The 27,111-nt window shown below is 56.7% G+C and overlaps 1 protein-coding gene across 1 annotated transcript; it reads left to right on the forward strand.

Annotated features, from left to right (window-relative positions):
• Nucleotides 1-26,412, forward strand: PLCG1 (phospholipase C gamma 1). Its single transcript, XM_009645420.2, has 32 exons — nucleotides 1-34; nucleotides 549-701; nucleotides 1,827-1,920; nucleotides 2,502-2,549; nucleotides 7,421-7,505; nucleotides 8,355-8,438; nucleotides 8,771-8,793; nucleotides 9,959-10,031; nucleotides 11,121-11,222; nucleotides 11,984-12,102; nucleotides 12,921-13,006; nucleotides 13,328-13,448; nucleotides 13,887-14,055; nucleotides 14,506-14,628; nucleotides 15,649-15,750; nucleotides 15,983-16,170; nucleotides 16,472-16,672; nucleotides 17,124-17,243; nucleotides 17,556-17,736; nucleotides 18,062-18,139; nucleotides 18,599-18,702; nucleotides 18,941-19,037; nucleotides 19,181-19,250; nucleotides 20,039-20,196; nucleotides 20,706-20,802; nucleotides 21,239-21,463; nucleotides 22,308-22,456; nucleotides 24,299-24,413; nucleotides 24,606-24,767; nucleotides 25,070-25,158; nucleotides 25,773-25,957; nucleotides 26,324-26,412. Exons 1-32 carry the CDS (start codon nucleotides 1-3, stop codon nucleotides 26,364-26,366), a joined length of 3,678 nt encoding a protein of 1,225 aa, XP_009643715.1. The 3' UTR covers nucleotides 26,367-26,412.
• Nucleotides 26,413-27,111: the final 699 nt, after the last annotated feature.

Here is a 27,111-nt window from a genome sequence, read left to right on the forward strand (position 1 = left end):
ATGTGCGTGCGGCAAGAGATGTGCAAGGTAGGCGGTAAGATCTCTGTGCTGCTTTGAAAGGTTGAGGAGCGAGCGGGCGCTGTTGAAGGGCTCGTCAATAGTGAGAAGTGTGGACAACTTCTCCAGGAGGACCTGGGCACCTGTGGCTGTGCTGAGGACCAGACTGGCCATGCTGTGCTCGAGCTCTGGGTGCCTCATCAGTGGTGGCAGGAGAGGACTGGGAGGCTGCCATGATGGTCATTTTTGCCTGAATGCAATGAGTCCTGTACAAGTCACCGTCCCCAGCACCTGCCCACTGTCCTCAGGCTCCTGGCAGCTCTCAGCCTGCGCCAGGGCAGCCGTCCCATCCTTGCTTTCCAGCAGAGTTTGCTGTTTGGAGCCTGGTACCCAGTGCTGTAGGCGTGCCTGGGTCTGCCATCACGTAACGGGTGGTTATCGGGCTCTTCAGATGACTAAACCAGCTTTATCCATGTCCTTCCATCTCCTCTATCTTCATGGGAATTTCAAGCTATTCACTGAACTCCCCTTTTGTTTTCCCTTTCTCTCAGTGGATATTCGTGAAATCAAAGAGATTCGTCCAGGAAAAAACTCACGTGATTTTGACCGGTACCAGGAGGATCCATGTTTCCGACCGGACCAGTCTCACTGCTTCGTTGTCCTCTATGGCACCGAATTCCGGCTGAAGACCCTCAGCTTGCAAGGTAAAGCACTCATGGCCCCGGGGCTGTGCCAGGGCAGGGTTGGGCAGGCACCTCGTCACCACAGGACCCAAACTTCCAAGGCATCCTTCCATGAGTGAGCTGGAACACATCCCTGGGCAGATGCCCTCTTCACCACACCGAGGAGGTGCCCTTGGAAGAAGGTGAAACCGGTTCCCTCTGAAGGGTACACATTCAACCCCCAGTGAAGTCAGTTAAATTCACCCGCTAAACCAAAAGTTGGGTGAACTGACGCCCCTAGTTGAAGTGTGTGGCTTGAAATCAAGTGCTGTATCTCAGCTTGGCATGCTGGCGTGCCTCAGCTGCGTTGTGGTAACCGGCCCCGCGTGCGGAGCGGTAAAATCTCGCTCACTTCCGCTTCGCAGCCCGGAGCGAGCAAACGTCACCAGTGGCAAGCGGCCGCTCAGGAAGCCTGGGTACCGCCGGGGAGCTGGTCTCCGCTTTCCTCAGCGCCTCGCCTGCTGGCTCAAGCTGGGCTTGGGGCACCCAGCCTTACGTTCCCCTACTGGAAGAGGAGAGGTTTATGCTCCTGCTCAGACGGGGGACAGGCTTGCAGTCGCTGGCTGCAGTTCAGCAGACGGGTGATACCTTTTTCTGCTACCAGTACGCAGTCTTGTGTCTTGCTTAAGCCCATGCAGGCGAGCGCTGACGGAGGCAGCGGTGCAAACTCCTCGATACCCATGGCCAATCTGCCTTCTGGCTAGTGCTGCGGGACGCAGGGGCAGCGCTTCTGCCCTCCAAAAGGACGGAGCTGCTGGCAGGGTGGCTGTGGAGGAGCTGGCACACGTTCCTGGGTGGGTCCTGGTCTGTCACCCAGGCCCACCAGAGCATTGCTGCTTGGGGACAGAGAGAACCCCCCAGCTCTTGGGAACCAAAGGGAGGAGGGAGCATGACATCCAGCCAGCCACGTACATCCCACGGGAGGGGAGCAGGAGCTCGGCAGGGAGAGGAGCCTGCCAGAGCATCTGCATGGGAGGGAGCTGTTACCAGAAAGGGGACGAAGGAAGGAGTAGGGGATATAAGACGCTGGGGATAGTCCTGAGAGGTTTGGGTTGGGGATCAGCTTCTATGTTCCTTCCTCCCATTTCTCCTGTGCGTTTTCCACAGCCACTTCCGAGGACGAGGTCAATATGTGGATCAAGGGGCTGAACTGGCTGGGGGCAGACACTCTCAGGGCTGCCACTCCCCTGCAGATTGAAAGGTGAGGAACTTGTCCTGCACTTTTTTCTTTTCTTTTTTTTTTTTTTCCCCCCCTTTTCTGTCCTTTTTGGACAGAAAAAGGTGAGCACAGTGACAACAGCTCATTCCCTCTCTGAGGACAGCCGCGCTGTCCTGGCACCCCTGCCTCTGCTCTCAAGAGCCTTCATCCCGTTGACCTGCTGTGCTGCATCGTCTGTGGCCAGAGTTCAATCTCACGTGGGTGCAAGGAGAAGGGCTTTGCCCCGAGACAGATGGTTTCGTGTGTGCGCAGCCTGTGTTGTCTGTAGCAGTTCAGTGCAGAGGCACGTAGAAGAGAATACCTTTGGGGTTTTTTTTATTTTTGTGTGTCTTCTCTGTGGACTCACTTTCGGGCAGAGACGATTTTAAAGAGGGACAGGTTACCTGCATGGAAATAGGGTAGGCTGCCTCTGGAAGGGGAGCAGAGCCAAGTTCTGTGGTGGGGAGGAGGGCTGTGGGAGCGGGCGGTGTGGGATGAGCATCTTCCAGAGGCAGCAGCGAACCAAACGGGCTTGGTGCTGAAGAGCTGGGGCTAAGTGTGCGTGTTTGTGCCTTTCCGTCCAGGTGGCTCCGGAAGCAGTTCTACTCGCTGGATCGCAACCGGGAAGACAGGTAAGAAGAGAGAAAACTCTCGCTAGCGCAGGCGTGGACGTTCACAGAAGGGTTTGAGCCAGAAGGGTTTGCCTTTGACTTGAAACCCCAGGCTTTGCTTTGGATTTTTTGTTGGGTTCTTTAGGTTTTTGATTTTCATTTCCAAGGAACCTTAATCCAAGTCCCAATACTGGCAGATTTTCACTGAATTAAAAAAGCAATAAAAAATTGTCTCGTTTCCCTGACCCAGCTATTTAGACCCTGTAATACCTTGAGAGCCCGTAGCTGTGAAACACCTTCACCCCCAGCCGGTGTCACCTGAGGAAGCAGACACCAAAGAGCCAACAGGCAGCTCTGGCCGCCCCATCAGGGCTGAACTGGGCTGAACTGGGTTGTGTTTGTTGCTCTCCACCCTGTTTGTTTTATTCTCCTCCTCTGAGGTCCCTGAGGCCACTGCTTGGCTTCCAGGCCGATGGGCTGCAGCAGGGCCACTGCTTGTGGGGTTCTTGGGTGGAAGCTTAGCGATGCCTCAGCAGGTGAAATGTCACCCTTGAACCTGTCAGGAGAAGATACAGGAAGGGATTTGGGTCATGACCTGTCATGAGGACATAAGGGAAGGGACATTTCCCTGTCGAGGAGGCGAGTTTCACCATGTTCTGCTTGCTGCTGCCGTTGCCTGCTTTCCCCTCTGCACGCCGGCTGCCGGTCTCCTCTTCCCGAGGTGCTGTTATTTGCCTCCTTTCATCCCGGGGACACGCTTTTCCCCATGATGTTAACTGAGCTCATTAACCTCGCAGTGCTGATTTCCATGTTGCTGTGCTCCCCTGGGGTTGGGGGACTCCTCCAGTCCTGCTCAGGAGAGGGCAGTGCTGGAGACATCGCTTGTGCCCCCCCAGCTGCGGTGGAGCACCCGGGTCCCCTCTGCCCCCTTTTTGGGCTCACTGCAGAGCTCCACGCAGACCTCTGGGTTCCAGAGCATCCTCCCCTTGGTCCCTGCCAACACCATTGATCTCGTGCTGCTACTGATTTCCATGCTTCACCCTGAGCTCTGGTGTCCTCATCCTTGCAGCAAGCTCCTGCCAAGAAACTCGCCCCACAAACCCAGCTGTCTGTGCCAGGGGCACGCCGCTGGGGAGCTGTGGGTGACCACAGTCAGACAGGTCGGTCCTGTGGATCAGCAGGTGAAAAATCTCTGCTCTGTACTCATCAGGAGAAGCGAGCGGGGCCTCTCATCCCACTTTGGTCCCCACTGCTGTGTCCCCCCCTCCCAGCTGCAGCGTGCTGTGACAGCCAGGACAGGCAGACGGCCCCGCTGTCGGGTAGCTGAGGGTTAAATTCAACCTGCCTACATCTCGGAACAGAGCGGGAGTGTGTTTCATTGGGGAAATCCCACTGCACTGGATGTTTTTGCCTTTGCAATGATTTATATCGTGGCGTGGCAAGAGCACCGTTGGGCATGTGGGGATTTTGTGGAGGAGGGATAAACCCTTGCCGAGGCAGAAAGGGAAGGAGAGGTGCCTTTAATCTGTTGCAGCTGCTCTGCATACGCCACACACCTTTCAAATCCAGGCTTGGGTTTTATATGCAGTATACTGGTTTTCAGTGGTGACTGGGCGTAATATTTCCTAATTCGGCAGTGGAGAGTGCTGAGGCAGGTGCAGGGGCAGCTGCCTGGGAGGTTTGGAGCATGAATGCAGGAGAAATGGAAAAAAATGGTCCTTTTCCTCATCTGGTTATACAGTAAAACCGATTAAATGGCATCCCGACGGGACAAAAGGTTGCGTGTATAGATTGTCTGCCTGAGGCACGGTCGGCAGAGCCTACAGCCAGCCTGCTGCATCTCTCTTGTCGTTTGTCTTAGATCATCTTTCTATTAACATTTAGTGGTGGATTTGGCAGGGTTAGGCTAACGGTTGGACTCGATGGTCTTAAAGGTCTTTTCCAACCTAAATGATTCTATGATTTAGAATCAAGACAGCAAAATACAGTATATTCCTTGCATGTCAACCAAGGGGAGAGGTTTCAATGCAAATTGCTTAATTCGGAGAGCTGCTGCTCCAGCCCAGGCAGTGAAAGGAGCAAAACAGCAATAGAGGGGGAATGCGGAAAGATTTTGGGTCTCCCCATTTTGCAAGCATCTGTGTGCTTTCTGCAAAATAGAGGCAGCCGTTATGGGGCATATACATCTCTTGGATGAAATCTTTGCCTTTATGAGGCAGCGTTAACTTTGGTGTTGCTGGGCTCTTTGTGTTTGCTTCTCAGCCTGCAAGTGGGTTTGAAAAGGGAACAGTGAGTTGTGTTTTTAACAAAAACACTTCTTTTGCAAACCATTCTTGGTCCTTTCCAGAACGGGCAGGTTTTTGGCAGCTGAAGAAACCATTCCCAGTGTTCGTGTACCCTGCGCTCGCCCTGCGCCCCAGCCTCCTGTGCCGGAGCCCTTTCCTGTCCGCCTTCTCCCGGCTGGGTGCCTGCACATACCTTCCAGCACGCCGGCAGATGTTGGCTGTTTTCACTGGCTGCTGGGCCTTTGGGTATTTGTTTTTCCAAGGGAGGTTAGGTGGAAAGAGGAGGATAACAGGATGCTGGGTTTTTTTTCCTAACTGCTATGGAGGAGACTGCTTCACCTCTGGCTAGGAGAGCTGCCTGTGGCCGGGAGCAGAGATACAGCACTGGAGGCCAGCGGGGGAAAATGTTTTCATCCCCTGTGAGAGGGCTGGATCTGTCCGTTGGCCTGTTTGTCATGAAAACTTAAAAAACTTCCATAGAAGAAATCGGTTTATTTATTTGGTTTTTACTTTCTAGTCTCAAAATACTACCAAGCTGTTTATCCAAGGTCTCCAATACTTGAACATTATTAATAACACATGGTAAATAAAATCCTTCCATACTCCATCCTCTGACCAAAGCAGAGGGAAATGCTGGTCACAGCTTTTACAGGGTTTGCTCTTGCCCTCTCCTGGTGCGGTCATTGATGAGCGGGGCCAACGCCTCCCTGCGAAACAGCCCAGCATCCCCAGAGCTGGGCGCTGGCTCCAGGGGGTCTCCAGCCCAATGCCCACTGCTGGTCCTGCTGCTGCTGCAGCCCTTCCTGCTCTTTTTCCAAGAGCTTTTTTGCAGTCTCAGCCTCTCACCAAGGGGGGATTGCTGCTGGGTGGCCCTGGGGACCCTGGGTATCCCATCGGGGGTCCCACCAGAGCTGCTGCATGCTGTGGTCCTTGACACACGAGGGCATCTCTCACGAGCCACCACTGTGCTCCTGGCTCGCTCCCCCCCACATCACCCCATTTCCCATGTCCCCGTAGCTGGGACCCCCTGCCCTGGGGGTTGCACAGCACCCCTTGCATGGCTGGGTGTGCTGGAGAAGGGAAAGGACAGACTCCCCTCCCAAAACGCTCACCCTGAACCCCCGGTGTAACCTCTCCTGCCAGTGGAGGTGCAGGGGGGAGATACCAAAGCTGCTGCTTGTGCTGAGAGCATGTTGCTGGCTTTGTAGCTGGGAGGGAAGGGGAGGCTGGTGCCATTTGCCAGCTTTTTTTTCTCCTGTCCTGCCAGTGAGCAGCAGGATGCTGCCTGCACGGTCCTCAGCCGGCCGGGTGCTGGCCTTGGGCACGGCACGGGAGCTGGGCCAGGTCCTCCTCTGGCCGTGCGTGCGTCCGGCTCCCCGCAGCTCGGAGCCCAGAAACAAGGGCTCTCTGTGTCCCGCCGGCTGCAGAAGCCCTCGGCTCTGCAGCGCCTGACACCAGCCGGTTTCTCCCTCTCCTTGGGGCTCCCTCCATCCCTCCTCCCTGTGTGGTTTGAGATCGCCCCGTTTCCAGGGGAGAGCATAGGAGAGATGGGGTTCATGCTGCCCCTCCACATCGCTGCAGACGACAGCGTGACCCCTGCGCAGGACATCTTCCCAGTCATATTTATATTTGTGCCCCAAAGCCATGAGCATTCTCAGGGTCAGAGCAGCCCCATGCTTTGTGGGACAGGGGAGCATCCTGTAGGGTCCTGGGCTCCCACTCGCTCAGTGGGGGGCAAAAGCAGCATCTGCGATGGCTGGGGGCAGGCTCAGAGGACTTGCTGTTAAGGCAGGAGCTGCCAGAAAATGATTGTACACGGACTTCTCGGCTTCTTAAATCCTGCAGATGGGAGACATCCATGTCTGCCCTCGCTGCAGGGCCATTGCTCCATGGGGGAACAACGCCGGAGCAGGCAGGAGCGGCCCTGGGCTCCTTGCCGCCCGTCTCTGCCCACCTGGGTGCAGGATCCTGTGCGGGGCTGGCACCGGAGCCCTCCCCAGTCCGGGAACCGGGGTGTGCGGGAATTGCTGGGGGAGCGCAGCTGGGCACCACGTGGCAGCACTGTGCCTGTGGCCAGGCACTGAGAATGGCTTTTTTCCTGTCTTTAGGATAAAATTAGCAGGGTCTAAACCACTGGCAAAGCCTGCCCTCTTCCAGCTCCTTCCGCAGGCCAGGGAGTGGGTTTTGGAAGGGATTTGGTCACCCAGCATCCATGGTGGGGCACAGATACTTGCAAAATGCTTCTCCCCAGTTGTTTCCGTAAAGCTGTTGCCAGTGTGAGCCTGTTGCAGCATCAGCTTGAGTGGGATGAGAGTGCTGAGACTCGCCCTGCGGTGCTGGGAGCTTGCAGCAGTGTTTGCAGTTCCCATCGGGATGCAAGCACCTCTCTCTGCTCCCCATGTGCAGCGTAGATGCAGAGTTCGTTCTGTTCTGCCTTTGGTCCCAGCCCTGGCGTTCTTCTGGGGCCATGCATCCATCCTGGTGTGTCACAGCTTGATGCCCCTTTGGGCACGGCCACTCGGTGGATGTGGTGTCCCAGTCCCAGGGTGAGACCCCTCCATCCCAGAGCTGCTGAACGTGTTTCTCCTCTCTCCCCTGATGAGCCAGGATCTCCGCCAAGGACCTGAAGAACATGCTGTCCCAGGTCAACTACCGGGTCCCCAACATGAGGTTCCTGCGGGAGAGACTCACGGTGAGTGCGTGACCCCTCCACTCTCCTCAGCCGTGCTGGGGACCCTCTGCAGCCTGTTGCCCGCCTGTGAGCAAAACCTGGTGGTGGCTAAACTCCCACGGCACGTTTGCATATTGCAGAGGCTCCCAGCCTTTCCCGGGAGGGCCTCCACCCACGGTGGCGACTGAAGAGATGCCAGCTCCCACTGGGTGCCGCACCCTGGCCCGTTTGTGGCCAGCACCCTCGCTTTGCCCCACCCTGCCTCCCCCGCTCCCCGCATCACTCGTGGCTCTCATCTGGGGCTTTGCCCTGGTGGGGTGGGGTGCAGGAGGGCAGGCAGTGGGGGCAGCTGGTCCTGCCTCCCTGCTCCTGCCTCTTGGGTCCTGCAACCCACTGCCACCAAGTGAGGGGCAGCCGGCTCTGCCAGCATCACTGCAGAGCCAGGAATGAAGGGTCACCAGCCATTTCCACCAGCACTGACCTTCGAGGCCAAAGGAGAGCATACGCTTTGGGTCTTACAGTTTCCAGATGCTTTAGATGCTCTCTGCAAACAAAAAATCAAAATGATCCTTTTGTAACTGTTCCAGTAAGCAGTAACGCTTTTATTGGTGCTGTGATGCCTTTCTGTGGGTGAGCATGGGGAATCGCGTGCCTCGGTTCAGGCTGTGCCTGTGTCCTGGGCACTGCGGGGTCCCGCTGGCCCCAGCAGAGATGTGCAGGGGTAGGAGGCAAAGTCTGGCCAGGCTTTGGCATTTTCCTCCTCCTTTTCCCCTGGGAATCCTGGTGAGAGGAGACACTCCTCAGGCTGTGAAGAGTTACTGTGGCCCCTGTAAAACCTCTGGGGTTTTTTGGGTTTTTATTTTGCCACAGGACGTGGAGCAGAGGAACGGGGATATCACGTATGGGCAGTTTGCACAGCTCTACCGCAGCCTGATGTTCAGCGCCCAGAAAATGGTAAGAGCTGAATTCTCCAGGGCCGGGGAGGGAAAAACCATATTTGTTACTGGGCATTCCCTCTTAATTGCCTGTTTAACCCCTCTGCCCTCAGCTAATGGCTCTTGTTTCCTACCTCTGGGCCAGGGCTGACAGGGAGTAAAGAAGTTGTTGCTTTAGGCTGGTTAACAAGGGGCTGCTGGGGACAGCGGTGGGGTGTGTGAGCAATGGCTGTGGGACAGCAGAGCTGCAGAGTGCTCGTGTGCCAGCCCCGTTACCTTCCTGATCAATTTGTGCTTTCACATATATTGGTGGGATTGAGTGCAAACCTAATGCTTGTGCTTCTTTTGCAGATGGACGTCCCGTTCCTAGAAAGGTGGATAATTCTCTGTTTTTGCTGGGGAAAGGGCGGTTTTCTTTTACTCCGTAACGTGCCTTGCTGCCTGCAGCAGCGTGTCGGGGAGGAGGAATGCTGCACACCTTTTGCTTGCCACCGCGCTGCTTGCGTTCTTGCACTCTGAATAAGCATCTCTGCTGTAGGCACTTCAGCTTGGGTCAGTAAAGGCTCTCTTCCTCCCAGACATCCCACTGGGGTCCAGCTCAGGCCATCCACCTCTGGAACGGTCAGTTGGTTTATGTGAAGTAACCAGGCCTTGAGCCATCTCCCGAAGGTGATCCTCGTGCCTGGTGCTGGCTGGCCACGGTGCCGGGGTTGGTGCAGGCGGCACCGCAGCGAACTCCAGGCAGTGCCTGTGCTGCCGTTCCCAACTGTGCCCTTCCCTGCCCTGTGCACATCTCAGCCCTGACAAAAAGAGCTTGAATTTAGACACAGAAGCTAAAGAGTGAAAGCCTCGTTAACTTGTCCACTAATTCCCCATGGTTTCCTCTCTTTTTTCTTCCAACCATAGAAAAGAGAGTTGGCAGGGACCTCAGCGGGCCGTCTGGTTCATGCCCATGCCCAGGGCAGCCAGCACTGCCCAGTCCATTCCTGAGTTTTTTGGTGTTGGCCTTGGCTGTCCATTGCGGCTCGGTACGTTTGGGGACAAGTCTTTTGAGATAATCAGCTACAAACAATTCCCTCCTTCGTTCCTTGCCCTGCCTCCCTGAGACCACGGCCTCTGGGTACCTGTAGCTCTGTCCTGTTTACAATCACCCCTTGACTGCCCTGCACTATTTAGTCCTTTTCACTCTTGTACAAGCCAGACCCTCTATTGTTTTTGGTACAAGTCAGTCCCTCTGATGATTTTTGCTGCCCTTCACCAGAGTTTCACGTTGTCGTTCCCTTGGCAGTGTGAATCCTGGGCTGCTCCTGGAGCAAGTCCCTGGTTCTGAGATGGGTCTGTATAATCTCAGCTGCGGTGTGTTTGCTGTCATGCCCTCCTCGGCTCTTCCTGCTCGTCCCACTCTGCTCTTCCAGCGCTGCTTGCTCGGGGCTCATCTTGCACACGCCATGGTGGTCGCAGATGGCATCTTGCGTGATGCCTGTGGTGGCTGTGATGTGCTGCGTGAGTGACCAAGGCTTCTCTCTCTCTGCTTTCCAGGGGTGGAGAAAGGTCTGAGCACTTCAGGGTGTCGCTGCTGGAGTTGCAGAAGTTCTTGCTGGAGTACCAGAGGGTGAGCTCCATGCAGGCCCAGGGGAGGGACGAGGGGGTAGGCACCAGTATCCTTAGGGATCTGGTACTCCAAGAGTAGCCTTGCCGTGGAGCTGGGATAATTTGGTTGTGGGGTGCTCTGCCTGGCACAGCCACAGCCTGAGTGCATTCTTCCTGGAGCAGGAGGTGATGCAGGGGAAGCACTGGTGAGGGTAAACCTGGCCTCAGCCAGGCACTCTGGTCAGAAAAGGGACCAAGAGCGGAAGATCCAAGAGGAGTGGAGGCCCAGGAGGGAGGAACCGGTCACTGGGGATTTGCCCAGTCCCTGTGACCCTGGCTGGTACTGCAGGTTTGCAGCAGCCAAGGCATCATGGTCCGTTCTGTCTGCTCGGGAGGTCTGAGCAGCTCCTGAGGAGCAGCTGATGGATTCGATTGCTGACCTTCCCATTTAAAAGCCATCTTAGGTCATTCAGCAAGCACAGCATGCACGCTCGGACAGGCACGCAGGCTCAAGCAGCGCGTTTGCAGGCTGTGCAGACTCTTTATTTTGGCTCTTGCCGGGCTCCCATCTCATTGCTGGTCTCCGGGCTCCCATCTCGTTGCTGGTCTCTTTCTCCGAGAGGGCAGGAGCAGCTGGCAAAAGCACTGCCGTGCCTCGCCTGAGAGCCTGGGGCCTCCTGCTTTGCACCGTCCGCCCCGTCTCCCACCGCCGCCTCCCTGCCCGTGGTCTGCAGCAATGGGAGAGTTAACCGGCAAAGAGGCGCAGCTGCTTTGATGGCCTAATGAAAGACACCCAGGGAGAGAGAGAAGCAAAAGGAAGCTGAGTTGGCTTCTGCTGCGAAGGAGGAGGGATGGCAGATGTGTGCAAAGGAGCTATCGGAGAGAAAAATGCATGGCATTGAGAAAATGAAGACCACTTAGAAACAAGGCAGATTTCTGCAGTTGCGTGCTATCCGGCATTTGTGCTGACAGTCGAATTCCTGGCAGAGATGATCTTGCATTAAAAACTGCCTCCTTAATGGTTAAAGCTTCTAATTGGGCAAGCTACATGTGGTTTTGAATAATACTTTCTGAAATGGTTTCTTTTTTATGTCTCTCTTGGGGCTTGCAGGAGCTCTGGGCTGCAGATGCCCTTCAGGTACAGGAATTCATGTTCAACTTCCTGAGGGACCCTCTGAGGGAGATTGATGAGCCGTATTTCTCCCTGGACGAAGTAAGACACCTCGAATGCTAGCGTGTATGAGGTGGGGTGGGGTAGGGGGTGACATCCCCCATGTGATGCGCAACGTGCGACGCGCTGCGCTGTGACAGCTCTGCTGCCTGTGTCCTCACTGCGGGGAGGCTGTGCTTACAGGGTCACAGCTCCTGTGAGCGGCATTGCTGTAGGAGGCGAATGTGGTGGGTCACCATGTTGCACAAGAGCTGGTTGGCGAAGGGACCGACTTCTGGGCTCTCTTCTTGTGCTGAATGTGTGCAGCTGGGATTGCTCATCAGGCAGTTCATTTGGAGGAGGAAAGGGGCTGCATTTGGCTTAATGCCCCTTTGGGTCATTTAAGGATATTTTCAAAGCAAGAAATGCTAAAAACAAAAGAATAAAAACAACCGGAGATGAGCTTGTCACTGGCACTCTGGACCGAGTCCCATGCAAAGGTCCCTTGACCCACGTGGCCTCAGTGAGCCATTGCCTGCCGTGGGAGCTGCAAAATAAAATGCAGAGCAATTAAGTTGTTTCCAGCTGGGTCAAAGGATTTGTACACAGGTGTGTGGCACAGCCTGGGGGATAGGTGGCAATGCCTAAGCTCCAGCTTGCTGGGTCAGGTCGCTTGTGTGCTGTCTGGGTGTCCTCTGGTCAGGCTGTGCTGAGCTGTGAGGATAGCGACCCACGCGGTAGCTGCTGACACAATGTGTGTGAAGCTGAACCACAGCACCCGGCTCCTTCGCATCATTAACATGCTTCTCTTTCTTCCTGAGCAGTTTCTCACCTTCCTGTTTTCCAAAGAGAACAGCATTTGGAACTCACAGCTGGACACGGTGTGTCTGGAGAACATGAACAACCCCCTCTCCCATTACTGGATCTCCTCCTCACACAACACGTAAGGGCTAGGGCATGGCTCTCCCCCCGTGTCCGCTCCCAGCCTCCTCCTCCTGCCCTGTGCCAGGGTGGGATTCTCCTGATTCTGCCCGATCCCAGTGATGGGTCAAGTCGACTTTTCCAACCCGGGGTCAGTACATCAGAGACCTTCCTCTTGGTGTCTCAGTCCTCCCTGCATCATTTAACCATGGGTGTTTTTCTCTGGGGGCGTCAGGGTATCACACACTGGCACAGACTCTGCTTTTAGGCCCTGGGCTGTGACTCTGGCGATTTCTTACCATTAGCAACGTCATCTTCCACAGCCCTAAGGACAGACGTGATAAAAACCTGGCAGGCTGAAATTGGCCATTTCCCTTCTCTGCTGCTAGAAGAATCTCGCAGGAGCTGCTTTCTTTGCAGACTGGCTCCATCTGTGCTCCCCGTTCATGGGATGTGGTGGCAGCACCTTAGCCCAAATTTAGGACCAAGAGCCTAAGCCAGCTGATGGCCTGGAGGGCAGGCACTGAGCTCCTGTCTGCCTACAGGAGCTGGTCTAACTCTGCCCTCAGGCTGCTTCTGGTGGGTGCAGAGGGCTCTTGGTGGCACCAACACTGATACCACTCTTTGAGGCTTATCTCAAGCCAGTGGCAAGGCTGGACCTCAGAGTAGTGCTTGCAGCCCCTTGCGGTAGGGGCAGAGCTGAACCCCTCCCGGGGGAAGATGGCAGGTCAGGGGGAAAGTTGCCATCACTGTTTCTCGCATCGCAGAGGCAATGTCCCGGCAGGCATCCATGCCCGTGGCGAGCACATTGTTTTGCTGATGTGTTCTCTCACTTGAAAGGTACCTGACAGGGGATCAGTTCTCGAGCGAGTCCTCGCTGGAGGCGTATGCCCGCTGCCTGCGCATGGGATGCCGCTGTATTGAACGTGAGTACCCTCAGCCAGCACTTCAGTCTCCATCGTCATGATAGCTTGTGGTGGCCAGGGAAGGCTTTGCATGGAAGGCAGGTCTGAAGGTTGGCATGCTGGTGGCAGCATTGTCACCTTGATGTGCTGAAAGGGCTGAGGTCTTTTGTTCTTGTGGGGCTGGGTGGTATGTGCCTAAGCTTTTAGTGACCCAGAAAGATTTGGGCTTTCACCTCACTCCTCTATTACCCTCCAGCACAGTTCCCAGCAGCGCTTAGTTCAGTCCATCTCGTGTCCGTGTCTTGCCTCTGGGCTAAGTTTTCCCTCTGGGTCTCTTTTCAGTGGATTGCTGGGATGGTCCCGATGGCATGCCGGTGATCTACCACGGACACACCTTAACCACCAAGATCAAGTTCTCTGATGTCTTGGTCACTATCAAGGAGCATGCCTTTGTCACCTCCGAGTGAGTACAGCAGGGACCTGGCCTTCAGCTAGCAGAGCTGCCAGGAAGGCAAAGAGAAGGTACAGCCAAGGCTGTAGCAAAATGAAGCCCACCTTTATCCAGCGACCCCACACAAGACACGTGCCTGGGATTCGGTGGAAAGCAAGCATGTTGTGTCTCCCAACCAAGGGGAGATTTCACCCAGAAAAAAGTTATGGAAGGGAAGACCTTGGGTATACTCCAGTAGTTTTCCAGTCCTTTTCCACTCTGTGCATTTCCAGCAGCGTTGGGGACCCCTTGCTGTAGGGTGGTTGTGCTGAATGTTCCAGACAGCAGAGATCGATGTTGATGCAAACTGCTCTCTGAGGGCAGGGAGGCCAGGTTTTGAAACGGAGCTCAGAAGGTGTTGGTTCCATCCAGACACCGTGCTGGTTCTGACGGCTCTTTTCCTTCTCCCAGTTTCCCTGTCATTCTGTCCATTGAGGACCACTGCAGCATTGCTCAGCAGAGGAACATGGCTCAGAATTTCAAGAAGGTCTTTGGAGACATGCTCTTGACCAAACCAGTAGATATTTCTGCTGACGGCCTTCCCTCTCCAAACCAGCTCAAGAGGAAGATTCTCATCAAGGTGAACTCCCTTCCCCAGCAAGGCTCCTAAGTGGAGAGAATGGGGGCGGATGGGGTGAGGGTGTGGGACCAAGGGCAGCTGCTTACCTCTGGAAGGGGTTGGTTGGCAGTGCAGGCTTGGAAGCGGAGACCTGATGCTAAAAACAATTGGAGACAAAGAGCTGCCTTGCTTCAGAGGAGCTGCTGGGAAATGAGCTCAGCAGCTGGGTGCTGCTTTTCTTGAGAGCTTGGGGGATGTTGGTATTTCTGCTGCAGGAATCACCTGTGGGAAGAAAGGGGGGGACTTTAGTGCCGTATGGTGATCTCTGTGGCATGGGCCTTACCTCGGTCCTTTTAGTCTGGAGGAACCCACTGCAGCAGACCTGGAGTTTTAGGGTTCACCAGGAAATCCACGCTGGTTTTCGGGTGCCTGCTCCCCTCAAGGTGCCTGACCCACTCTCTTGTCCCACAGCACAAGAAGCTGGCGGAGGGCAGTGCGTACGAGGAGTTACCCTCATCCGTGATGTATTCAGAGAATGACATCAGCAACTCCATCAAGAACGGGATCCTCTACCTGGAAGACCCCATCAATCACGTACGTCTCTCTCTGCCACTGTCACCCTGGCCCCGCTCTGTGGGCTCTGTAAATGACGTTGTAACTCTGTAGGGCACTGTGTGGTGCCGGAAGGAAGGGCTGCGGTGCAAGTGATCTAAGAGGCCGTTGGTCTATTCCTGTTCCTCAGGAGTCTCCGGAGGCTGGGGAGTTTTTATGCAGGCTCTCTCCTGTGCTCTTCCCTAGGCATCTCCTCTTGGCCCTTGTTAGAGGCAGAAGGCTGAGCTAGAGGGAGCTCTGGGCTGATGCTCTGCAGCTGCTCTTGTGTAATCCCCATAGCCTGTTAGCTGTTGCTGCAGTAAGTCCTAGCCATGGCCTGCATTTCTAGACCTGCCTGCCTCCTACCAAGCGCCTACACTCTTAATGCACCTAAGCAAGCATTCTGCTTTGTAAAACGCCATGTGTTCATTTTACTGCACGCATTTACTTATACACTGTCCACTTCTTCAGCCGCTTTGCTTTGCTGAGGATCTGCCAGGCAAAATCACGTGCAAACGAAACAGGTTTTTGGAAAATAGGAAAGTGCGATGGTAAAGCTGCGTAACCATCTTCAATATCCTCATAGAATGGTTTAGGTTGGAAAAGACCTTTAAGGTCATCGAGTCCAACCGTTACCCTAACCCTGCCCAGTCCGCCATTAAATGCCCACCTCTGATATCCCCTGTGCTGAATCGATGCTGAATGTTTTCTTTTGCTCTTCATTTGGTCATCTGCTTTTAATACATGCTGGGGTGTTTGCAGTGTGATCTGCAGCCAGTTTGTATGTAAGACCTATCACATACTGGTTTTTTGCTACTGATAAACCCGTGCTTTGGATCTGGGAGATGTCTTGGAAGCTCCTGTGACTCCACTGAAATCAGTGTTGTCGGCGACTGTCTTTTACAAACCCGGTCACCCCTCACTGCTTGTGCTGATCAAGAAGGGAAGATCCCATGGTGGGTGGTGGGCCAGCTTGGTGCTTCCTCAGGGGGTCTCTTTGCCCAGAGTTTTGTTTCCTTGCAGGAGTGGAACCCTCATTACTTTGTCCTGACCAGCAGCAAGATCTATTACTCTGGGGAGACAACCAGTGACCAAGGAAACGAGGATGAGGAAGAGCAAAAGGAGGTGAGGGCTCCCTTGCGTGACACTGTGTTGTTCCCCTAGAGAAGGGACCTGACTGCCCAAAGGGCTGAGCATCTCCACCGCCAGCTGACTGCAGGGGGAGATTCGGTGGTGGGAAGGGTGGGAGCTGCTTCAGAAACTCCCTGGTCCTGGTTGGAAGACCCCTGAGCAGAGCAGGCTCCGCACCACGAGCCTGCCCTCGGTAACCCAAGATGGTGGGTTTTCCCCCTGCCAGGTGAGCAACAGCACCGAGCTTCACTCCACGGAGAAGTGGTTTCATGGCAAACTGGGAGCGGGGCGCGACGGGCGGCACATCGCGGAGCGGCTGCTGACGGAGTACTGCATCGAGACGGGGGCCCCCGACGGCTCCTTCCTCGTCAGGGAGAGCGAGACCTTTGTTGGAGACTACACCCTCTCCTTCTGGTGAGGGCCACAGGCGCCAGCCCGCTGCTCGGTGTCGCTCCTGCGGTAGTCTTAATCTTGACACCATCCTCAGCGGTGGGGTCCCATTCCCCAGTGGCCCATGAGCAGGTTTCTCCCTTTTTTCTGTGCCCCAGCAGCACGTCAACTCACTGTCCCAGTGCAGAAGGGCCAAGTCCCTTGAGACCCTTGCAGGATGGGTCCTCCTGTGGGGCGGGAATGCCGTGTCCAGGCTGGAGCTGTGCCTGAGGCAGATGCAGAATTGCCACAGATGACCCTGGTTTAACCCCTCCCTCTTCCACAGGCGCAACGGGAAGGTGCAGCACTGCCGGATCCACTCACGGCAAGATGCCGGCAGCCCCAAGTTCTTCCTGACGGACAACCTGGTGTTCGACAGTCTCTACGACCTTATCACCCACTACCAGGAGGTGCCGCTGAGGTGCAACGAGTTTGAGATGAGGCTGACGGAGCCAGTGCCGCAGACCAATGCCCATGAGAGCAAAGAGTGAGTGTGTTTGGGGAGGGTGGGTCATGTCCGCTGGGCAGCTGGGACCCCATGGGAAGCCCTCCCAGGGCTTGCTGCAGTCCTTCTTTCCTTGCTGGGGCTTTCTGGTCCCCACTTGCTCCCCATGGAGCTCTCTGTGCTACAGCACCCATGCTGGCCAGCTTCGTTGGTGGTGGAGCTGGCTGTCTTGGAAGCTCAGTGCAAAGACAGGGCTCAGCTGGGATGCCCTTGCTTCATGTCACCAAATGGCTCTGTTCCTGCCTGTCCCACAGAAAGGGGAAGACAGCCCTGTTGCAGCGTTACGTACATGATCATCTCTGCTCCCTGTCCTCCTTTTAAGGATTCAAGGCAGTCTTTTGTGGGCTGGAGGGGAAACAGTACGGCATGGCAGAGGTGTGGGATGAGCCTGATGTGTGGAGACCCGTGCACAGTGACATGTCTTTCCTGAAAGGTGGTACCACGCCAACCTCACCCGGGCCCAAGCCGAGCACATGCTGATGAGGGTGCCGCGCGATGGAGCCTTCTTGGTGCGCAAGAGGAGCGAGCCCAGCTCCTACGCCATCTCCTTCCGGTGCGTCCCTGGGAGAAGGGTGGTGGGCACGGGAGGTGGAGCTGGGATGTTGTAGGGAGTGAAAGAGCAGGAAAGGTGACATGAGCCTGACGTGAGCCTTCCTGGAGCTCTTCTCTCTTCTGGATGGCCTTGGATAAGCCTTACAGCCCCATGAGAGCCTTCAGGACCCTGCTCTTCCTCCCATCTTCTGATGGGAGCTGGCTGGGCTCAGCAGCCAGCCCAGGGGCACCTTTTGCTTGGATGTCTTTATTTTGGCAGAGACTCTCTCCTGCCAGGCACCAAGCGGCTTCTCTCTGTCTTTCCACCTTCCAGGGCGGAAGGGAAGATCAAGCACTGCCGAGTGCAGCAGGAAGGCCAGACTGTGCTGCTCGGCAACTCTGAGTTCGAGAGCCTGGTGGACTTGATCAGCTACTATGAAAAGCACCCCCTGTATCGCAAGATGAAGCTGAGGTACCCCATCAACGAGGAGACGCTGGAGAAGATAGGGACAGCGGTGAGTGTGGGCAGCCATTGGAAGGGCTAAGCCAAAGGATGATAGACAGGTCTGTTTTGAGCTGGTGCCTTGACATGGTCTTGTGTGACCCATCTCTGCTTGACAGTCCATATCTCTTGGGGCTTCATGCCTTGTCGGAAACACTTACTGGCTTGAGTGAGATTTATTGCTGCCCCTCTGATCCAGGTCAGCAGGGAGTGTGGGCTGGGCAGCACCATCTCTGGCACTGTGCCTTCCCTGGGGGGTTCTCCCTGCCTCCCCCAAGGGAGAGGACCTGTTCTCCTGCAGAGCCACTGTTGTAACCGCTGGCCCTTTGCTTCCACAGGAGCCAGACTACGGAGCCCTTTATGAGGGACGCCATCCGGGGTTCTACGTGGAAGCCAACCCCATGCCCACCTTCAAGGTACACTCTCACTGCTTGGCATGAAACAACCTGCAGGGCCAGAGAGTTTAGCAGGTGTCTCTGTCTCCCAAGAGCTGTATTATTTTGCACGCTCATTTCTAGACCGTGCAGGAAGACATGCTCTAGGCTGAGCCTGCAGGTTCCCAGGTGGGGCTGCCTCTTGTTCTGAACTCTCCAAACTAAACCCATCATTGGCTCCGGCCCAAAGGAAAGTACCTGTGTGGGACCATACCAGACTTGTGACCTCTGATTTGGCAGGCACGGGGACCTTGATTTGTTCTTCAAGGGTCACTGGGGTCTGCCAGCCTCTGGCAGCAGGGTTGGATGCTGCCTGCATGTGACGTTCCTCACAGGCCCCCAACAAACACGTCTGCGGTGGGAGGTGATCTCTCATCCCGTGGACTCGTTGTCCATGTGTCCATCTGCTGCCCGGCCTCATGAGACCCCTCCTCGTTACAGTGCGCAGTCAAAGCCCTGTTTGACTACAAGGCACAGCGGGAGGACGAGCTCACCTTCACCAAAAACGCCATCATCCAGAATGTGGAGAAACAAGAAGGAGGCTGGTGAGTTGGTCCTGAGCCTCCTTTTTCCCTCGGGGACACAGTCAAACCTTGGTGTCACCATCCATACAAAGGTGTGTGTCCCCCAGGGGTGGGTCTGCTTGGGAGTTGCCCACAAGCTGCACAGCCCCATGAACCCTAAAAGCAGATGATGGAGGAGCTGCCTGTCCCCTTGCCCCCCAGTCAGGGTGCTCTGGGATCCCATGGCGGGTGCTGATGCTGCCCCTTCCCTCTCTTCCAGGTGGAGGGGAGATTATGGTGGCAAGAAGCAGCTGTGGTTCCCTTCCAACTACGTAGAGGAAATCACTGGTCCCAGTAGCCTGGAGCTGGAGCGGGAGGTGAGCTTGTGCCCAAGCAGAGCAAGGAGGGGTGGTGGGGAGGAGGGGGTGTGTGCAGCCCCCTGTGCTCGGCCACGCTGTCCGGGGCCATACCCCCCAGGGCCGTGCCCAGCACCATCCTGCCTGTGCTTCATTCCCAGCAGCAGCTGGATGAGAACAGCCCCCTGGGAGACCTGCTCGGAGGTGTCCTGGATGTGCCCTCCTGCCAGATCGGTGAGTGCCAGGGAGGGATGGACAACTGGGGGGTGTTACAGCCCTGTCACGTGGGATCTTCTGGACCGAAGGGCTTCACTCTCCGTCTCTAGGCACCCCTGTGCATGCCCCAAGTGACCACTGGTCTGTGGTGTGTGCTTGCCGTGCGGTGCCGCACTCCGCTGCTGCTCCTAGCAGAGGGTGCCTGCAGGTTTGGGGCTCCAGCGGAGCACAGCCAAGGAGCCACTCCAGCACGCCTTGAACCTGCTCTCAGGGGCAGCCACCCCACGGACAAGGGAGCTCAGGCTGATTTTGTAGGCCGCTCCTTCTCTGTGAGGATTTGTACTCCCTCATGCACATGTGGTCCAGCCTCCCTGCCAGGCTGCCGCAGGCTCTGGGGCTCCTGGGCGCTGGCCGAGCTGGGACCAGCCTGCAGCTCCCTGCCATCCCTCGGTTCCTGAGAGCCCAGAGGATGTTGTGCTCCAGGTGGCTGTTACCACCTGGGCATTTCAGGGCACAGAGCGAGGAAGATGCAGGAATGGGAGGAAGATGAAGGAATGGGAGGGAGTAGGCACTACAAAAGCCCCATGAGGCTTCTCAGCCCCCTCAGAATACACTCTGCATCTTCACCTATGGCTTCCTAGGCTCCATCTGTTGCCTCCAATGAACAGAAACTGGAGCTTCTCCCCTTAGCTGAAGAGTCCTGGGGCAGCCTTGAGAGTCCCTTAATGGCTGTCCCCTCTGTGGTGTGAAGGACTTGGCTCAGCATCTTCTTGTGACCTTGCTCTCTGCTCCCTCTCCCCACACAGCCATCCGCCCCGAGGGGAAGAACAACCGCCTCTTCGTCTTCTCCATTAGCATGGCCTCGGTATCGCGCTTGTCCCTTGACGTGGCAGCCGACACGCACGAGGACTTGCTGGACTGGGTGAAGAAGATCCGGGAGGCAGCCCAGACAGCTGACGCGCGGGTAAGTCTGGAGAGCCCTTGGCAGGGGGGACGTCTCCTTGCCAAGTCCTGGATTTCCCAGGAGCCAAGGAGTGGGTGGAGGCTGATGGGGAGGGTGGGGAGATGGAAGCCTGCGGCAACTGGCAGAGCAGCTACAAAGATGATGAAGCCAGAGTCATCTTTGACAATATATCAAGGGGTGTTGGCCACGCATTGTGGCTTCAGAGGTTCAGCCTGGACATCTGAGAAGATTGCTCCAGTGGGAGGGTGTTGCAGCCTCGGGAGTTGTGGCATCTCCATCCATGGAGGCTGGCAAGGCCACAGCTGCCCTGTGTTGGTACTGGTGCCAGTCCTGCTCCAGGCGGGAGGTGGCAAGGGCCACGGGTGCTTCTGTGGTGGCCCCCATGCAGACCGGCTAGTGGTTCCCACAGCGTGGGCAGGAGCAGCCACACCAGGCCAGCGCTGCCATTGACCGCAGTTGGTGAGCTGCTCCCCCCTGGCCCTGACACCTCTCTCTCCCTCTCTTGCCAGCTCTCTGAAGGGAAGATGATGGAGAGGAGGAAGAAGATTGCCCTGGAGCTTTCGGAGCTGGTTGTCTATTGCCGACCTGTGCCCTTCGATGAAGAGAGTGAGCATCTGCTGGTCTGGTGTCTGCTGCAGGCAGTCACCGTGGTGTTACAGACCGCGCGGTGTGCCCCGAGGTGCTGCTTTGGCTAGATCTCAGTGGAGGACAGGCATCCCAAGCAACTCAGAGCCAGTTTACATTGGAGCTCTGGAAATCTCCTTCACCAGAGGGTGGAAGTTCCCTTCCACATCCCTCTGTTGCTGGGAATCTGTCACCATCCAGAGCAGCTGCTGGGGGAGTGGGGCTGGGGAGCATCATGGCTGATCACCAAGAGTGGTTTCGATGGTTTCAGCCATCGAGGTTGGGCTCCCAGCAAACACCCAACCTGATGGTGGCTGAGCCAGGGGAGGAGAGGATGGTGTTAGGAAGGGACCTGGGGTGGTTGAAGAGTCTGGAAAGGGAATATGCTCCTGGCTTACGCTGTGCTTTTTCCTCCCAGAGATTGGCACAGAGAGGGCCTGTTACCGAGATATGTCCTCCTTCCCTGAGACCAAGGCAGAAAAGTACGTCAACAAGATCAAAGGCAAGAAGTTCCTGCAGTACAACCGCCTGCAGCTTTCCCGCATCTACCCCAAGGGCCAGCGCCTTGACTCCTCCAACTACGACCCCCTGCCGATGTGGATCTGCGGCAGCCAGCTGGTAGCGCTCAACTTCCAGACCCCAGGTGAGGACAGCAGGCAGGGAGGGTGGGCCGGCTCCTAGGGTGCCCTGCATCTCCTCCTAGCCACCTGCCTGCACCCCTGCTAACCTGGTCCTGGCAAATGGGGGGGTCTAAGAGGGGCTCTGGGTCTAGGGGGGGCTCTGCAGAGAGCAAGACCCGGTGTGGTCGCCGCAGGGGAATTGTGCTCCAGAGGGCTGGGTTGACCCAAGGAGCTGGGCTGAGCCAGGAAGTTGTGGTGGCACAAGGACAAGATGAAATGGAGATGAAGCAGGGAGTTCCCCAAGGTGCCTGGTGGCAGGCAGGGGAGGTACCAACGGTACAGCCCCAGCCACGGGATACCAGCTGGGTGCAGGGTCTGAGTCAAGCTTGCTGCTCTGCTCACCTTCCCTCAGCTTCCAGTCCTGCTCCTGCCGTGCAGCCCAGCCTTCCCCTTCCCCTGGCCCTTGCGAAACCCCGCTGTGAGCCCGTTCAGCTCACCAACCCACCAGAAAACTACCTGCCTCTCTTGTTCCTGCTGGCTTTTTCATGCCTTTTGTGAACTCAAGCATCTCGCGGGGCAGTTTGGCAAACGCTAGAGCCAGCACGAGGGAAGCTGAAAGGAAAGGGAGGAAAAGGAGGTGACCTATGGAGCACCGGGTAGTTGGGCAGATCATGTGTGAAGAATTCACCCCACGGCCCCAGCACGTGCACAGGCTGCAGTGAGGCCATGGTGCATGAGGCAGTGCCAAGGGATGGGCCAGGTCCCCTTGCAGGGGGCTTCCTGCAGGCGCCAATAATCCAGGTGACCTGGCTGGTGGAAAGGGTACCATAGGGTCTCCTCCCTCCATCTCCTGCCTGTGCTCTCCAGACAAGCCTATGCAGATGAACCAGGCCTTGTTCATGTCCAGCGGCCAGTGTGGGTACGTCTTGCAGCCAGCCAACATGCGGGATGACATCTTTGACCCCTTCGACAAGAGCACGCTGCGGGGGATCGAGCCACTCTCCATCTCCATCGAGGTCAGTACCTCCCAGTGTGGGAGGAAGATGGGGTCGGATCCAGGCGGTTATACCGAGCTTGAGGTAATAGAATGGTTTTCTGGGTCCCCAGCCTCTGCCTGCAGCTGGTCCTCACCAAATCCCTCAGAGCTCTCCTGCAGCATGGGGGTGGAGAGCCCTCGACAAAGGGGGAGCACCCATGGGTGCTGTGGAGGGAAGCGCCGCTGCCCTCCCTGGGTGCCTGGAGAGGAGCATGGTGGGGTGCAGCCCCCCCACACCCCCCTGCCCGGGGCCCTGTGCCAGCAGGTGGCATCCACGAGCCATGGAGGTGGCATCCCTGTCCCCAGAGCTTGGCCGGGGCTGCCCCAGCACATGGTGGCCCCCGCTGTGCCCTGTCCCCTCCTCATCCCTCAGTTGCTGTGGGCTCCATGTTCCCATGTGCTCATGGCCCCCCCCCGGGAAGGTGCTGGAGGTCGGAGCAGACTTTTCAGCCCATTTCTGTGTTGTGTTGCTGGTGATGATAAGAGGTGTGGGGGGGGCTGCTGGGGGAGGTGCTACTGGAGGACGGACTGTGGATGTACGTTGAATCTTTTTCTTCCTGAATGGCGGGACTGGACCGTTCCTGTGTCAGCTCACGGAGCTGCACAGCAGGGGCTCTGCAGAGGTACAGGACAGCTCGCCAGACAAAGCTCCTGGAGGGATGGGAGAGCCATGGCTGTGCCAAACTGCTCTCGTTTTGGACCAGCAGCTGTCTCACTGGTCTGTAGGGCATCCCTAGTGGTCTTGGGGCTGAGCTGGGGGTCAGCAGCCTCCTTTGCAAGGCCCTTCAGCTCAAGCAGACCTTGGGGAGGAGGCAGCGGGGATCCTGCCTTCAGGTTCTCGCAGGTTTCTGACAACAAACACAAACTGCAGCTCCTCTGAGGCCACCTCTGTTTCGGAGTGATCCCACCTCAGAGAGCCACAGCCCTTCTCAGTGAGGACACCCTATCATGTCCCATCTGCACCATTGACCCCACATCCACTGTCTCCTTAAAAATCCCTGGCACTGTTTCCCTGCACTGTCCATTTTCCAAACTCTTCCTGCATCTAAGGATGCAGCTGCAACCACCAGGTGTCGGGTCACTGTGCCGTAGCCCATCACCGTCTCCTTTAAGAGATGGGCTCAGCCTTTTGTCCTCTGGCAAAACTGCCCGATGTCCCCACCAAAGCCAGCTTTCACGGATGGAGAAGCCGTCTCGAGCCCAGCATGACTCAAAGCACATGATCCAGCGTTGGCAGCGCGTCCTTCCCCTGCAACAGCAGCGTGCCGACAGCACGCTGGAGTGACATATGGCCACTGGCAAGAGGGAGCTGGGATTTCTTTCTCCTGCAAGGAAGCAGGTTGTCATTTGAGTTGAGCACAGATTGTGCTACGGACGGGAGGCAGAGCAGCAGCAGAGCGCAGCTCCTTTTCGTCCTCAAGCCAAGACAAGAGGGACGAGAAGTTTGGGCAAAGGGGGTGTCCAGCGCAGGTCTCCAGGCATGGGAAGGCAGCTTGGCTTGGCAGCCCCGCTCCAGCTTGGCAGGCTGGAGGAGGGATGCTGTGGTCCCAGGCCTGGCAGGAACCTGGGGCAGTTCAGCCACCTTCTCTTATGGCTTACACATCAAATCGGTGATCAGTAACACCATGGCAGCTTCCAGGGGTGGGAAGTGTTTTTCTCCGAGAGGCAGGCTGGGCTGGGCTGGCTGTCAGTGTCTCTTCCTTCTCCAATTAGCAGAGCCAGGGTGATTTCTTTGGAAGGAAAATGTCTTGGTATGCAAGCAAGGGGTTTTTTTTTAACTTTTTTCCTGTCTCTTACCAAGTCTCTCCTGCTCTCTGCCCAGGTCCTGGGAGCCCGGCACCTTCCCAAAAATGGAAGGGGAATCGTTTGTCCTTTCGTGGAGGTGGAGGTGTCTGGTGCTGAGTACGACAATGCCAAGCAGAAAACAGAGATTGTGGGTGAGTGGGTTAGCAAAGGGAAGGGAGAGGGGGGCACCACCACTCCTGCCTGGGGGTTCTGCAGCAGCGCCTGGCCCTGGGGTGGGGGCTGCTCCCATCCTGCCTGTGAGCCCAGCATCAGCCGCGGTGGGGCAGCGGGGGGGCTCGGCACCCAGCGGGGGCTGCCCATTGACAGCGGTGTTTTCTGACCAGCGGACAACGGCCTGAACCCCCTCTGGACCCCGAAGCAGTTCCACTTTCAGGTCAGCAACCCTGACTTTGCCTTCCTGCGCTTTGTGGTGTATGAGGAGGACATGTTCAGCGATGAGAACTTCCTGGCTCAGGCCACCTTCCTGGTGAAAGGCTTGAAGACGGGTAAAGCACTGGGGGAAGCAAGGAGGGAGGGGGGGTGTCATGGTCGTCCTCACCAGTTTGCTGTAGCCAGGGAGCTGCTGAGTTCCGCGGGAGGATGCTGTCAGCCCCCAGGCTGGCTCAGTCCCTCCTGTCCCCATGATGGGTCACATCCCCAGCCAGGTAAAGGAAGGAAGAAGCCATTTGCCAACATCCCCTGGGGCCAACCACCACTTGAGGGGAGCTGGGGGGGTGGAGAAGACCCGCTTGAGCTGTGTGCCAGGGGACTGACCCAGCGAGTAAGGCTGGGGCTGTCTCTGCTGTAGGTTTCCGAGCTGTACCCCTGAAGAACAACTACAGCGAGAACCTGGAGCTGGCTTCCTTGCTCGTCAAGATAGACATTTTCCCTAGCAAGGTAAGGACAGGGGAGCATCCTGCTCTGCTCGCCCCCGCAGCTGCAGGGCTCTGTGCTGCTGGGGCAGTGCAGCAAAGCTCAGCACTGCCCGGCGAGGCTGCGTGCAGGACGGCCAAGGCTTCAGCGCTGCGCTGGAGGGGTGCGTGGAGGGCTGGGGGGATGGGAAGTGCCGGGCTGGCCTCCTGCGGCGAGCTGGGGCCTTTCAGGCAGGGTCCCGCCTGGGCTGCCTTTGACTTGCCTGGAAATCCCTTCAGCAAAAGCTGAAGGAGGCGGATTTGCTCTCCCAGTCCCTGTCTGCACTCTGGGGAAGTTACAGCTCAGTATCACGGAGCCCAGCTGGCCTGGGGCCGTCTGCATTGGCATAAATAGAGGGCAGAGCTTGTTCAGAGACAGATGTTTCTTTTATTTGTTCATTTAAAATTATGTTGGAGGGAGCCACCGATGTTTGTTAAAGACAGAGCAGCTGCACGTTGCAAACCCCAAGCCCCCTGCGTAGCAGCTCGCAGGGCAGCGGGCACTGCAGCAGGACTGCCTTTGCTAGGAGACATACACTTCAAAATCCCAAGCCCTTTACCGTAGGTTGTTTTTTTTTTTTTTTTCTCTAATCCAAGCAGGAGAATGGTGAAATAAACCTCTTCGGTGCTTCAGGCCTACGGGAACGAGCAGGGGATGCTTCCAGTCAGCTGCTGGCAAGCAGAGGCAGGGAGGGGTCCTTTGAGTCGCGGTACCAGCAGCCCTTTGAGGATTTCCGTGTGTCGCAGGAGCAGCTCGCTGATCACTTTGAGAGCCGGGAGCGAAGGTATGCCAGCACTCGTTGAGCTCTTCCCAGCACGGGACCCCCCCCCCCCCATCCCCCCCAGCATTTCATCTGCTCGGTGCAGGATGATGAATGCAGCTTCCCACTAACCCAGAGCAGAGCTGCAGCCTTGTTTGCTGCGTGGAAACCCTAAATCTCAGGGTGTTGTGCCAGTCCTCGGGGGAGTTGCTGCTTTGGGGTCTGTGGGTGTAGGGTGGGACAAGGAGCTGCCACCCCGCAGCTGCTGGCACTGTCCCCCAGCGTGGGGACGCACTGAGCTCCCGCTCTCCTCCCATGGGGTGGCTTTGGGCACCGGAGCATTGCTTGGGCATCCTCAGCTGTGTCCCCTGGCTCTGTGCCCCCCTGCAGGGTACTGCGGAGGACCCGGGTCAACGGGGACAACCGGCTGTAGCCCATCTCGGCGGGTGAAAGCACCTCCAGTGCTTGTGAATCTCACGGCACGCTGTGAACTGGTTTCTATGGAAACGGCACTGCTATGGCCTACTTTCAGGCAGCTTTTCCCTGTAGGAGGGGGTGCGGAGAGGAAATAAAAAAAAAAAAAAAAAAAAAAAAAATCGGGGGGGAAAAAAACCACAAACCACCCCAAAGACCCACGAACCTTCACCATCAAGCCCTTAACGAAGCACATCGGTGCGTAGAGCCTGCTGGCCGCCGCGGTGAGAGGCGAAACTGTCTATAATAGCAAGGAAAGAGACTCTTCCCCCCCCCCAAAACAACAAACCCAACCAGCCCTCTGCCATCGCTGCTCTGCCTGCATTCCCAACGATCCCGCTTCTGCGCCGCTGCCAGAGGCCCTTGGCAGCCACCCTTTGCTGTACCTGTTCCCAGTGCTCAGGCAGGGGGGGACTCAAGCGACCAAGGCAGCACCCATCTCTGTCCTGGCAGCACCGCATCGACCTACCTGTATAGCCACTGCCTATGGGTCAAGTAGTGAAACTCTACGTTTACAAGGCCGCTCTAGCTTTAAACGACAATAAAAGTGTCAGTATTACGTGCGTGGTGGCTCGGGTGTCTGGCGGTTTGCCCCCCTGCAGCCCTGGCTGGTGCTGGGTGGGGGGGAGCTGGGGTGCAGCCCTGCCCAGGGGGGTGAAACAAGGGGTAAAACAAGGGTGTGCACCGCAGCTGACCATGCTTTT

Source organism: Egretta garzetta, unplaced genomic scaffold (genome assembly GCF_000687185.1).
Source record: "Egretta garzetta isolate BGI_Z169 unplaced genomic scaffold, ASM68718v1 scaffold188, whole genome shotgun sequence".
Classification (NCBI taxonomy): Eukaryota; Metazoa; Chordata; class Aves; order Pelecaniformes; family Ardeidae; genus Egretta; species Egretta garzetta.